The 14,220-nt window shown below is 35.7% G+C and overlaps 1 protein-coding gene across 1 annotated transcript; it reads left to right on the forward strand.

Moving 5' to 3' along the window:
- The first annotated feature begins 2,014 nt into the window (after positions 1–2,014).
- On the forward strand, positions 2,015–5,286 carry LOC145821306 (uncharacterized). Its single transcript, XM_082917811.1, has 4 exons — positions 2,015–3,858; positions 3,951–4,256; positions 4,356–4,443; positions 4,549–5,286. Exons 1-4 carry the CDS (start codon positions 2,015–2,017, stop codon positions 5,284–5,286), a joined length of 2,976 nt encoding a protein of 991 aa, XP_082773937.1.
- The last annotated feature ends 8,934 nt before the right edge of the window (positions 5,287–14,220 follow it).

Here is a 14,220-nt window from a genome sequence, read left to right on the forward strand (position 1 = left end):
TTAAATTGCAGTCAACTTTTCCTTTTCTGTTGTGACATGCCCAAGAACTCATTCTATGATATGACAAGAACAGTTCTGTTTCTTTTACAACATCCAATCTTAATTCTTGCTTCATGATATCTACATTTGTGGAATTTGTATTCTGCTTCGATTCTGGAAAGGAAATTTTTTTTATTTTGTTCTTATTATAAATTCTGTTATTGATTTTTTTTTAAAAAGGAAAATGAAAAAAGAAGAGGATTGGAGAGAAGGAGAAAGGATAAGGCTGACATTATTTTATCTGAAAATATGGCTTTACAAAGAGCTAAATGGGAAAGTAAAGTACTCATGTAACCATCCTAATTAGTTGGGTTGAAGTTTGGTTTGTTGAACCACTACATTAACGTAGTCCTGAATATGGATCTTGTGTGTATAGTCCATTAAAAATTCTGGTTTTATTATAATACACTAATACACTAGACTAATATTTGGAAAGTTTTTGAACTATTCTTTATTTTTTCATTACCATTATTGACAAACAGCTACTTCTACTGTTTGATGATTGTTTTGACTGTTTTGTTGATGTTACAATGTGAAAAGTTTATATCAATAGATTAAATGGACAATCCTAGAATCCAGGAAAAGCATCAACTATCTGTAGTGTATTATGCTGCACTGTCATCTGTTTCTTAGTCCCCAACACAATTCGGATTCAACGAGATGAAGTCTATGTAAACTTACTAGGGATTAGTTTCATGGTTCCTTATTCACCATTCTACTCAATTTACAATCACTTTTGGCATTCATGATTACTAAGGCTTAACTAAAGGCTACACACCATATCTACCCATCACAGCTCCCTTTTCCCAGATTTTTGAAGCATCAGATTCTATACTATGACTATGCGGCAGTAGGGTGTCTTATTCAATGTTATGTGACTATAACCACTATATTAAGGATGCAAATGGGGGTTATCTGTATTTCAATACAATAGCTTGGCCTAGCATTTTATTTTAATTTATTTTTAAATTCGTACATCTTATGTTGGTGGCATATATTTGGTTAGTTATGTAATATCTTAATGGGAACACTGTATGGCATACTCATTTGACTGACTCTGGAAACATTTCATTAGATATTAATGTGTATTAATTGGGTGTTGTTTTATATAAAAATTTAGATCTATAGTTTTTTACTCAATAGTTAGTAATTAATTATTTTTTCTCTCACAACTATCGATTTAATGAAAATTGGAATATTACACCCTTAAATTAGCATATCTTGGTTTAACTTCTCTGGACTGCGTATATAGTTGAGTAAAGAGAAAATCAAACAGAGTACTAACTGCAGTAACAGGCCATAAGTACTAAATTATAGTCTCGGGCCATTCATTGGAATTGTCGCATGTGGCTATCAATTCTATTGGCATCGTTCATTTCTTATATGCATAGCTCCTTACGTACATTATTAAGTTCCTTTGCAGAATTTTATCACATTTTGTTTACCGAGTAAAATGTGAGCCAAAATAGTTATTGTTTCCGAATGTATTATTTTTTCAATATCCCAATTTAGTTGATAGATGTGTCAATTCTGGTATTCGGGGCATATATATATTTTTCCAAGTACGTGTAGTTCAATCATAACATTTTGCATTTGGATATTTGAGTACTTAAATTGATTGCTTTAGAAACTCAATGTGGCATATTGTGGGTTTTCTTTCCGTGTCATGTTATCTGCTTTTTACTCTCAGCTCACTGCTTTATTGGTTAAATTTTCTCTGAATTATGTTATTTGTCTTCTTATTGATGGATATTTTGTTGTGGTTTATGTTTTGGTTTTGAATACTTCTTCTGTTTACGCTAAATTGCTTTGGCTATTTTCTCATGTGAATTATGTGGTTGAAATTTATATAACTTAGTATAATCATTGGACTTCAACTTTTTTTTTTAAAATTAAAATATATATATATATATATATATGTATATCTAAAATTTGTCCTATTCACCTACCTTTGATTAACGCGGCATAGTCAGACATGGACAAGAGTTGGATTGCACTAGGTAGCACAGTTGATGGAAGGATAAGTCGGGCATATTATGATGGGGTAATATCATTTCTTCGTTTTGCAATGGCGGTTATCGATCGAGATGGTAAAATTTTGTGCCCTTGTCGAAAGTGTGTGAATGTTGTTCGTCATAATTTTCAAATTGTTCAAATTCATTTGCTGCAACATGGGATTATTTCAACTTACACTATCTGGCACGTGCATGGGGAATCCCGTGAATCAAATGAGGCTCATCATCATGATATACCCGTTAAGGGCAATGAGGTTTTGGGAGGTGTTGATGCCTTAGTAGAAGATCAAATAAGAGGGGAATCAACTAATACAACCCAGAAGGAGGAGGTTCGCACCTTTGATAAATTGTTGAATGATGCCAAACGTGAAGTGTACCCAGGTTGCACAAATTACACTTTGTTACAGTTTGTCATCGAGATACTTAATATGAAGGTAAAAAACCATTGGAGTAATAAGTCAGTTGACATGATGCTAGAGTTTTTAACAAAACTTTTACCGAAGGATAATTTGGTTCCAAAGTCAACTTATGAAGCTAAAAAAATACTACGTGAATTGGGTTTGTCATACGAGCTCATTGATGCTTGTGTAAACGATTGTGTGCTATTTTGGAAGGCGAATGCAACATTGGATAAATGTCCAAATTGTAATGCTTCTAGATACAAGACAAATCATGGTAGAGCTAAGAAGATCTCTCGTAAGGTCCTTCGATACTTCCCGTTAACACCGAGATTGAAAAGGTTGTACATGTCGAGAAAGAGAGCCGAGGATATGAAATGGTTCAATGAAAAACGTCTAGATGACGGTGTATTGAGGCATCCTGCAGATAGTGATGAGTGGAAGGAATTCGATTCACAACATCCTGAATTCGCCTTGGAGCCTCGGAATGTGAGGCTAGGGTTGGCTACTGATGGGTTCAACCCTTTTGGAAATATGAATAACTCATATAGTTTGTGGCCTATTGTACTCATTCCGTACAACTTGCCACCGTGGTTGGCTATGAAGGACCCATTTTTCATGCTGTCATTACTTATTCCTGGTGAATCACAACCAGGAATTGATATTGATGTCTACATGAGACCTTTGGTGGATGAATTGAATGAATTATGGAAAAATGGTACATTAACCTATGATGCCTCAACTGGTGAGACTTTCTGCATGCGTGCAGCTTTGATGTGGACGATACATGATTGGCCCGCATTTGGTGACATGTCTGGATGGAGAACAAAGGGTCATTACTCTTGTTACACTTGCAATGACGAGCCGTATTTTGAATCTTTAAGAAATAAGACTGCGTACAGTAACCATCGATGCTATTTGTCTGATGAGCACCCAGAAAGGCGAAAGAGTAGAGCATATAATGGCAAGCATGAAAAACGGAAGAGATCTTTGGTGATACCGATAGAAAAGATTGAAGAACAATTGGCCAGCGTGACGGGTGTCACATATGGAAAACATCCAAGCAACAGGAAAAGACCTCGTCAGGACCCAAATTGGACGAAGGTAAGCATCTTGTATGAGCTACCGTATTGGAAGAAAAAGAGGCTTCGACACAACATTCATGTCATGCACGTGGAGAAGAACTTTAGTGAAAATGTTGTTGGAACTATGTTGGGAATTGATGGGAAGAACAAGGATACAGATAAGGCACGAATGGATTTAGAAGATATGAATATAAGGAAAGAATTGTGGCTGACAAAAAATCCCGATGGATCATATGTCAAAGCTCGAGCCAGCTTCTCACTAGCCCCTAAAGAGAGAGAGGGTTTCTTTGAATTCTTAAAATCAGTCAAGTATCCAGATGGGTACGCGGTAATTTCTAAAATTGTAGTTTCAAATGAAAGGTGTAGATTATGTTGTGTGCCTAACCAATATCCTAATTGGTTATCTCTTCAAGGTTTCTCGGAGCTTTAAAAAAGTTCGTCAACAACCGAGCTCGACCAGAAGGTTCTATTGCAGAGGCTTACATTGTCAAGGAGTGCATTACTTTTTGCTCAATGTATCTTGAAGGGATTGAAACCGTGCATAATCGAGATGCACGAAATGAAGATTATGGAGTCCGGCGTCAAGGTTTGACAATATTCACCGAAACTGCTCGTCCTATTGGCCAAATCAGAAAGCATGTTGAGATGTCACAGGAACTTCGTGATATTGCTCATTGGTTCTTATTATACAATAGCCCTGAGATAGAGAAGTATCTTCAGTACGTGTTTCTTATAATTATATATATTTTAACATTTTGCATGTTATTAGTCATTAATAATAGTAGTATTTCACTCATTAACCAAAACTATTTGAGTAGGGAACACAAGAATTTGTTACAAATTTCCACTGGACAAGATATAACTCAGATACAACAGAAGGAATTTCCGAAGTGGTTCAAAGAATATGTAAGTCATTTTTAATATTCACAATTGCCCAAACACTACTAGGCTTGTATAAAATACAAACATTACTAACATAATTCTAGTGTTGCACATTGCATGTGGATGTAGATAAATAGATTGAGAGTTGATGAAGCACCAGAAGCAACCGAAGAATTGTGGTCATTAGCGAATGGTCCTAATTTGCTAGTGAAAGAGTACTCGGGTTGTATAATCAATGGTGTACGATTCCATACGAAGGAATTAGACAATCGTCGTAAGAGTCAAAATAGTGGTGTGCTTACCAAAGGGGACTACAAGGGAGAGATGCACGAATTCTATGGTCACTTGTGCAATATTTGGGAATTTGAGTACATGTGTCAAAATAAAGTTGTTTTTTTTCAATGTGAATGGTACAACACCGGTAACACTGGTAGAAGTAGAACAATACGAGCTGACACATATTGCACAAGCATCGATGTCACAAGCCGATGGTATCAATCTGACCCTTTTATCTTGCCTAGTCAAGCTAAACTAGTGTTCTACCTAAATGACACCAAATGGGGGCAACCTTGGCAAGTCGTGCAACAGGTCCAACATAGGGGCGTGTTTGATGTACCAGAGGTTGGTAATGGAGAACCGCCGGATCAACTAGAATTTAATGATGCATTCCAACAAGAAAACATTAACTCAGTTGTCCCGATCAAAATTGAAGATATTATTCGATGTCATAGGGATGATATTGAAGCTGAGGTTATTCCGAATAAGACAAAGAGAGATGGTAGAGATGACGAAGAAGATGAAGAACTTGGCATACTTGATGATGATATGGATCCTGATATGGAACTTGATATGGACTATGATATTTAGTTTTTGTTTTTTTATAGGTTTCTATATGGACATATGGTTTTAATGCATTACATACTTATGCTATATTTTGTTGTGTCTCTTCAAGTAAATATTCTGCTTTATATTTTATGTTTTATATCAATTTATGCTTTTTAGTTATCAAAATGGCCAAAGGGGAGAAACAATGGCTCAAACCAGGTTTTCTAGCGAAACAAAAGCGAACACAGTACGAAATCGAAAGAAATAAGACAATCAAGAAGAATAAAAAGAAAATGGATGCTCTACAATTGAACCGTTTAGCAACTTCTTTGATGGGTTCTACTCAGCCCAATCGTGTTAATCAGAAGAGAAAGAACATTAGGGTTGAGGTAGATGATGATGACTACATACCGTCAGATCATGAAGATGACACTGATGATGCTGAGTCCTTTGAAAGTGTTGACGATGAGGTACTATATGTATAGCCATTCTTTTTTGTTATCATGTCTCATAGCTATATATTTGTTAATGATGCTTTGTTGTACTACATGTTGCATCGTTTTTCCATGTTTCAAAGAATGAATAATACAGATTTCGCAAAGACTTGAACCCTAGATCAATGCTCTTCCAAAATTATTGATAAGTCATATTTTCAACAGTGGCCTTGATGAGTTTCCATATACATATCTTTACTTATCCATTTTTATGTATTTATTGTTTATGCTTTTGTATTATGTTTTTTAGGGCTTACCAATGCCACCCAAACGATTGGCGCAGTCATCTCCTCAACCTTCGCACGAGGCAATTGTTGTTCCGAATGGGGATTTACATGACAATGTGGAGACCCAACACTCACAACCACTTGATGGCGATATAGAGGCACCGAGGGAGGCAGCCCCCCAATCTAGTGTCGGTAAGATGCTGAATTTTACTATTAAAATGAAATCCTCTGTTTTAATATAATTCTATGGTGCAAAAGAACATACTCTAATGAATGTTCTACACCTTGAGTGCCTTTCAGTTAAAGAAAACTTGAGTGCCTTACTGAAAACTGAGTTTTGCTCTAATAAATTGCAAAGAAAGTTTTCAATAAAAAAGTTTTACTGACCTTGAGTGCCTAACAGTTAAAGCATACTCTGTTCTCTGAAAACTTTCTTGGTGCAAAATTCCTTTATTACAGAATTTTTTTTCCTGAAATTGAACTTTAACATGCTGGACTAATGGATTGCATTGTGATAGACTAATAGATAGTTATTGATGATGGATTGTGCTGGATTGGTGCTGGACTAATGGATTGTGTTGTCACTAGTAGAAAGCACAAACAACACATACAATAGATTTATACAACCTGCACATTTTTTTTATTCCAATCCTGGACCTGTGTTGGTATTGTTTTGGGTCTGTTTTGGTCGGACAAGATATATCTGTGATGTTGTGGTCTTCCAATATATCTGTGTTGTTTTGGTCTTGTAATATCTGTTGCCATATACCTGTGTTGTTTTGGGTCTGTTTTGGTCTTACAATCTGTTTTGGTCTTGTTATTAATAACAAAACAAATGCAACAATACTATTACTAATCTAAACCATCAATTCAAGTCAAATATACATCCATATCTGTTGCAATATATATCTGTTCTGTTTTGGTCTTGCAATCTGTGTTGGTCTTGTTATCAATAACAAAACAAATGCAGCAGCACTACTACTAATCTAAACCATCCATTCAAGTCAAACATCCATCCATATCTGTTGCAATATATCTGTTCTGTTTTGGTCTTGCAATCTATTTTGGTTTTGATATCAATAACAAAACAAATGCATCCATCCATTCAAGTTAAACATCCATCCATTGTGTACAAACCAAACCATCCATTGTTTACAAACCAAAGTGAAATCAGTCTGTCACCAAAGGTGATGTATTAGGTGAAATCAAGTTCATTATGCACTGTGTTACTGTAATGATGTATGCTTAAACCAGTGATCATTAGGTGTTCTCTGTGTAAACTGTGTTATCATTGCAGTAACACAGTTTGCACAAAGTATCCTGGTTTAGCACCTAACTTAGTGTGTAATGAACTTGATTTCACCTAGTACATCACCTTTATGCCATTACAGTAACACAGTTTACACAGAGAACACAGTTTACTTTAGCAATTTACTTTGAAGTAGTTACAGTAACATTAGATAAGGGTGTGCCATTGACTTTGATATAACAGAGAACACAGTTTACTTTACCATTTTTAATGGCTTCAAATTATTCTCATCATCAATTGAACCTCTGTACACAATATTGCTTGTTTTGTGACATATGATTTCATTTCGGAACCATCATTGGCATTTAGATACCCATTAAGTCAAGCGTGTTTTGAGTACTTTCTCTTGTTGTCAGACTGAAGAGCTTTTAATCCACACAGCTTAATCTCTAGTTTTGCTTGCTTTTTCTCTCTTGAGGGTTGTGCAAATGTATTTTGTATTGTTATGGCTAGTCTATTGAGTGTTCACAGCCTTTGTTTCCTCATGTGGCGAATGAACATTCCTATGTGGTTTATTTTAGGATGATTCTCTTTGTAGTTTATTTAGTTTACTTTATTTGTTTGGTTTTGTTTCTCTTGTATAGCTCTAGTTTTTTTGTTTGGTATTGTAAGGCCGGGGAATACCCCTTGTATATCTCTATATGTTATCATATTATTTTATGACTTATTCAACAACAACAAAATAAAGTTGCTTCATTTAGGATTTCGCTTTAATTAATTACTAACCAGTCAATGTAATGTCTCTACAATAGTGCCTAGTAGACACCCTCGTGGCTTGACACGCGGGTTTAAGGTTCAAGCAATGGTTGAGAAAGATGGAAAGCTCAAAGTTCCCATACCACAGGAGTATCTTGCGCCAATGGGGGATCATGCCTGTCACGCCCCACTTTTTATTACTCGAAGTATTACCAATTTCATTTACTTAATTCCATTTCAGAGATAACATGCGGAAATAAACTCGTATATTCAACTTGTAGAAGTGAATAACATTGCTCTCATTCGTATGCAAGTAAATACAACATGAGAACACTAAATAAATTGCCCTTGGGCTTACATCATTAAAAGTCAAGAAGAAGGGTATAACCCTTTTACATAAATGGCATTCCGCCAACACAAAAGAGGCCCTGTGGCCAACAAATAAGAAGATCCAAAACCTTGTAGCACATCCTGGCTATCACCTGAAAAAGATTCAACAACGTGGGATGAACATATAGTCCAGTAGAGATCTCAACATGATCCTCAACAATAACAACTTACAGATAGCTATGATCATGAATGTTCAATCTCATACTAGAATAGTTATGTGGCAGTTTATACAAAATATAGATAAGTATGAACTTTTTTCGAAAACAGCCATTTCATTCAACGCTATAAGCGGTTCACCTTCTTTCCTTTTAATTACCCATTTTTCCAAACTTTCATGACTATAACAGTTTTAGAAAAACAATTTCACCAAGCCCATTACTCTTCCCCCATTTTCCGTACTTACAACAAAATGACCTTTTTTTGAAAACATGTTCACAAATACCCCATTTTCCTTCACACTTTCCAAAATCTCAAAATGGCATTTTGGTTTGTTCCCAATACATTCATATCAATACATGCATGCCTTAAATAAAAGGGAAATAACAAATCATCAACATGTATATAATCCACAAATGAGGCAGCTCGACCTTTCAAAACTGTAACCACCGCAACCCATAACATACTTAGATACACTGACGATAACAATTAAAACTCTGCTCTACCGGCTATATGCACAGTAAGCTAAGGATACGCCAAGCGATAAGCGAGATAATAACTCATTTTAAACATTTCATACCTCATAATAGATACACATTTTAGTACTGTATCAATCTCAGATAAAAACACTTCCATACTTCACAAATAATACACATTTTGGTGTTGTATCAATATCAAACAAAAACACTTCTATACTTCACAAATGATACACATTGTAGTGTTGTATCAATGTCAAACAGTTTTCGGTTTAGAGGTCCATCCCCTATCTTCCCCTAAACCGTGGAGTACATCCCCTATCTCCTCCCACACAAAACAATGTATATAAACAATTATCATATACAAATTCCTCAATACAACAAAGCATCAATAACAAGTGTAATACATACACATAAACTATTCAATAATGTTTAACCAACACAAGTGTAACGCATACATCACAATTCAACACACCAATGTCATCCTCCACCGATGACCAAGGACAAAACCTCTAGATGCATGTATTCAATACACCTAATAAAAGAGACTCAACTCTCAAGCAAACCTTAAACCCAACAACGACACTAGTACGATAGGTAAAGATAAAACCCCCAAATATGTGTATTCGACACTCAAGATACAATAGTTTAATTCTCAAATTTACTCTCCGAGACACACATAGAGTTAACATTTCATTTACCATTTTCAAGATCAACTACATAATTTTCTTAAGTCAACATGTTCCATCACTTATTCCAAAAACACTTTTCCCTTTTCACAAAACCAATTACATTTTCTTCATTTTACAAAATCAATTCCATGGATAATAAGCCATAACCCAACTTGATTCAATACGTTCATTTCAAAATAACCCCAATACCATAATTAATCCCTTAACTGTTAACACCTTCTACACAACTCATATTAACAATAGAAATTTACCAACATTGTTCAACCGTAAATCCTTTTTATTTTACCAAATCAAAATATAATTTAGTGCTTTCTCTTCTTTCAACAATAACATGCTAATTTTACTCTCTGATTAGTCCAAACCACAGTCAGTGATAACAAAACCATTCTCAAACAACCAACCCTAGGTTCCCCTCATGATTTTCAAACAAATCCAACACGGATATGATTTTCATGCAATACAAAATTACCACATGTCTATCTATAGATGGAGTATTGAAAAAGAACAAAGAAATCCCTACCTCAAATGGAGAGACCAAATGGAGAAGATGAAGGCCAAAAAACAAAGTGCTCCAAATCGCCAAACTTTCAGATTAAAAATGAAGCCCTCAACCCACTCTACCTTTCTTACAAAGGACTTAGTATAGATTTACACTAGAGGGAGATGAAAACCTAGAGAGAAGGTGTGTAGAGAGAGAGAAGATGGTTCTAGGGTTTTGAAATCAAAAGGGAGATGAACAAGTGATATTGAAAGATTGTTATTAAAGCCCATTAATTGGAAAATGAAAGGACAAGTTAGAATATGAATGGACCACTAATAAGGGTAGTAACTGAACTACTAATAAGGATATTAAATGAACAAGTTTGTAACCACTAATAAGGATATTAAATGAACCACTAATAAGGATATTAAATGAACAAGTTTGTAACCACTAATAAGGATATTAAATGAACCATTATGAAAATTTAATGGACACTAACCCTTGGTTTCCAAACACAACTAACGTGTTTTAAACCTACCCAACACGACCCAAGACTCATATACAAAGAGTAAAGGATGGAAACTAGAAAAAGACAACAACACATCCACGGAACCGAGTCTAAAATACCATTAAACAATGAAGGGAAAACTGGGATCGCTATAACCTCCCCCCCTTAAAGAATTTCGTCCCCGAAATTAAGAATACACCAGAAACACAAGGCCAACTAATCACATAGCACTCAACACCCGAGCGCTTAGAAAAGAAACTATTCTCACCACAAACCTCTGGTTAACTCTCACAAAAGAAAGGGCTTACCAAGGGGACACGTTTCAAAAGGAAACACTCAGGCACAAAAGCCTCAACAAAACCAAACCTTTCCCGAAACAAATCACCAAAACACCCGGCTACCGCTCCAAGCTATGTCACTACTCAACATTCATAACTTCACATAAGACAATCAAAGCAAATCTTTTATATAAATATAAGAAAAATCATTCTTTTGTTCATGAGACATTTCTCAAAGATAATCAAATTTTCAACGTGACATTCAAAAATAAATTTTGCATTTTCCATGCGAAACTCAAAAGTTTTGTAAACATTTTTCATAAACCCATAATACATAAACATCTCCAGTTTATTTGCCAAAAACTACTCGTTTGGAAATTCTCATAACATTCAAATTAAATCAAATCCTCAACATTTTTCCTTTTTAACAGCGCCCTTAGAAGGCCAAAACACTAGGAAGAATTTATGTTCCAATCTATTTCCAACATAACACCCACCACTCACACGGTGATGCCACAACCAACATAAAACATAACATTTCTATAATAATAGCTAATAGAAATAACAACCTTACTATCAACACATAAGGCATAAGAAATTCATGATTTTGGAATTTCATCCTACCTTCCTTTACTTAATCAATTTAAAATCATAAACATGGCCCATTGCCTAGCCGAGCTATTAAATGAGACTACAACTCATATATAAACATTTCCATACTTCAATTGATACACAAATTTTCTGTATCAACAACATGTAAAAAAAACACTTCCAAAAATCAATAAGCACACATATAATGGTGCTAATGGAGTCCATCCCCTATCTCCTCCCAAACAAAATCCGGTTTAGAGGTCCATCCCCTATCTTCCCCTAAACCGTGGAGTACATCCCCTATCTCCTCCCAAACAAAATGCATATGCAATGAATCAAACACTTGTCATATACAACACACAATCAATACACGTATTTTCTGTATTAATTCAACAGTCAAAATCAATGACCTAACCAATGTGATTAGTTCCAGTTTTCCCTAATCCACATGCAATGTCTACAACAATCACGACTATCCTCAAGGTGACCAATGCCAACCAAAACCCGATGCCAACAAGTTGACTAATCAACTCAATAAACCGCCACACTTAGTAAACGACACACTGATGTGCCACTCAAAACCATTTACCCCAAACACGGAGTTCCCTACACAAACCCCCAAATTTTGAAATCTCACCGGATTTCCTAAAATCGAACCACACCAACACTGCTTTTAAGGGAGTCTTCACCCCCAAGCCTACATAGCAAGCCTGCCCTTCTCCTCAAACTCAAGACTAACATGATCAACCTCAATCATCCAATCCCTAATACAAATGACAATTTTAACCAATGCTACCCTCGTTATCCGAGGACACAAACTGATTTTCCTTTCAAAGATTGCTGTCAGCATTCACTCAAGAAATTCTCATCCCACTCACAAACCATACCCAATAACCAATAACACCACTAACTCATTTCACCCACACATAGTCACCAACCGATAACAAGTCACAATACGAACACCACCCAAATACATAACTGATGGGATCACAACAAACTCATTAACTAGCAAAGCCCAAAACACTAATCAACACACCGGTACCATTTCCTCTAACCCGAGATACAAATCTCATGCTTCCTCGTGTAGACATCCTATAAAGTCCAAAAACAAAACCACACTTACTGCACAACACAACAGCCTTCCCCGAGGCATACACTTACCACCCTAAACATACATTTCTATTGCATATAAACATTTAAACATTTAAACACATAATCGAATCAAGTCCATAAAGATAGTCACTCATCCCGGAACTCTCAAGGAATTCCTATCAGAAACCACGTTGATCAGGCGTGTTTCCAAGAGGACCTCAAAGCAAGTTCACCGGCTACGAGTACTATCCAGAAAACTTAATCCCATGCCCACATAAATGCAACATACAAGTCCTAACATTCATGTTAACCATATGCAACGTCCTCACCACATGAAGCAAACCCATTGTAGTAAAAACTATTTCCCACGAGCCCAAAGTATTCAAACCCGGCTCGCTCTGATACCAAGTTGTCACGCCCCACTTTTTATTACTCGAAGTATTACCAATTTCATTTACTTAATTCCATTTCAGAGATAACATGCGGAAATAAACTCGTATATTCAACTTGTAGAAGTGAATAACATTGCTCTCATTCGTATGCAAGTAAATACAACATGAGAACACTAAATAAATTGCCCTTGGGCTTACATCATTAAAAGTCAAGAAGAAGGGTATAACCCTTTTACATAAATGGCATTCCGCCAACACAAAAGAGGCCCTGTGGCCAACAAATAAGAAGATCCAAAACCTTGTAGCACATCCTGGCTATCACCTGAAAAAGATTCAACAACGTGGGATGAACATATAGTCCAGTAGAGATCTCAACATGATCCTCAACAATAACAACTTACAGATAGCTATGATCATGAATGTTCAATCTCATACTAGAATAGTTATGTGGCAGTTTATACAAAATATAGATAAGTATGAACTTTTTTCGAAAACAGCCATTTCATTCAACGCTATAAGCGGTTCACCTTCTTTCCTTTTAATTACCCATTTTTCCAAACTTTCATGACTATAACAGTTTTAGAAAAACAATTTCACCAAGCCCATTACTCTTCCCCCATTTTCCGTACTTACAACAAAATGACCTTTTTTTGAAAACATGTTCACAAATACCCCATTTTCCTTCACACTTTCCAAAATCTCAAAATGGCATTTTGGTTTGTTCCCAATACATTCATATCAATACATGCATGCCTTAAATAAAAGGGAAATAACAAATCATCAACATGTATATAATCCACAAATGAGGCAGCTCGACCTTTCAAAACTGTAACCACCGCAACCCATAACATACTTAGATACACTGACGATAACAATTAAAACTCTGCTCTACCGGCTATATGCACAGTAAGCTAAGGATACGCCAAGCGATAAGCGAGATAATAACTCATTTTAAACATTTCATACCTCATAATAGATACACATTTTAGTACTGTATCAATCTCAGATAAAAACACTTCCATACTTCACAAATAATACACATTTTGGTGTTGTATCAATATCAAACAAAAACACTTCTATACTTCACAAATGATACACATTGTAGTGTTGTATCAATGTCAAACAGTTTTCGGTTTAGAGGTCCATCCCCTATCTTCCCCTAAACCGTGGAGTACATCCCCTATCTCCTCCCAC

The sequence above is a fragment of the Camellia sinensis genome, chromosome 3, assembly GCF_055761805.1.
Source record: "Camellia sinensis isolate YWXY chromosome 3, ASM5576180v1, whole genome shotgun sequence".
NCBI classification, from domain to species: Eukaryota; Viridiplantae; Streptophyta; class Magnoliopsida; order Ericales; family Theaceae; genus Camellia; species Camellia sinensis.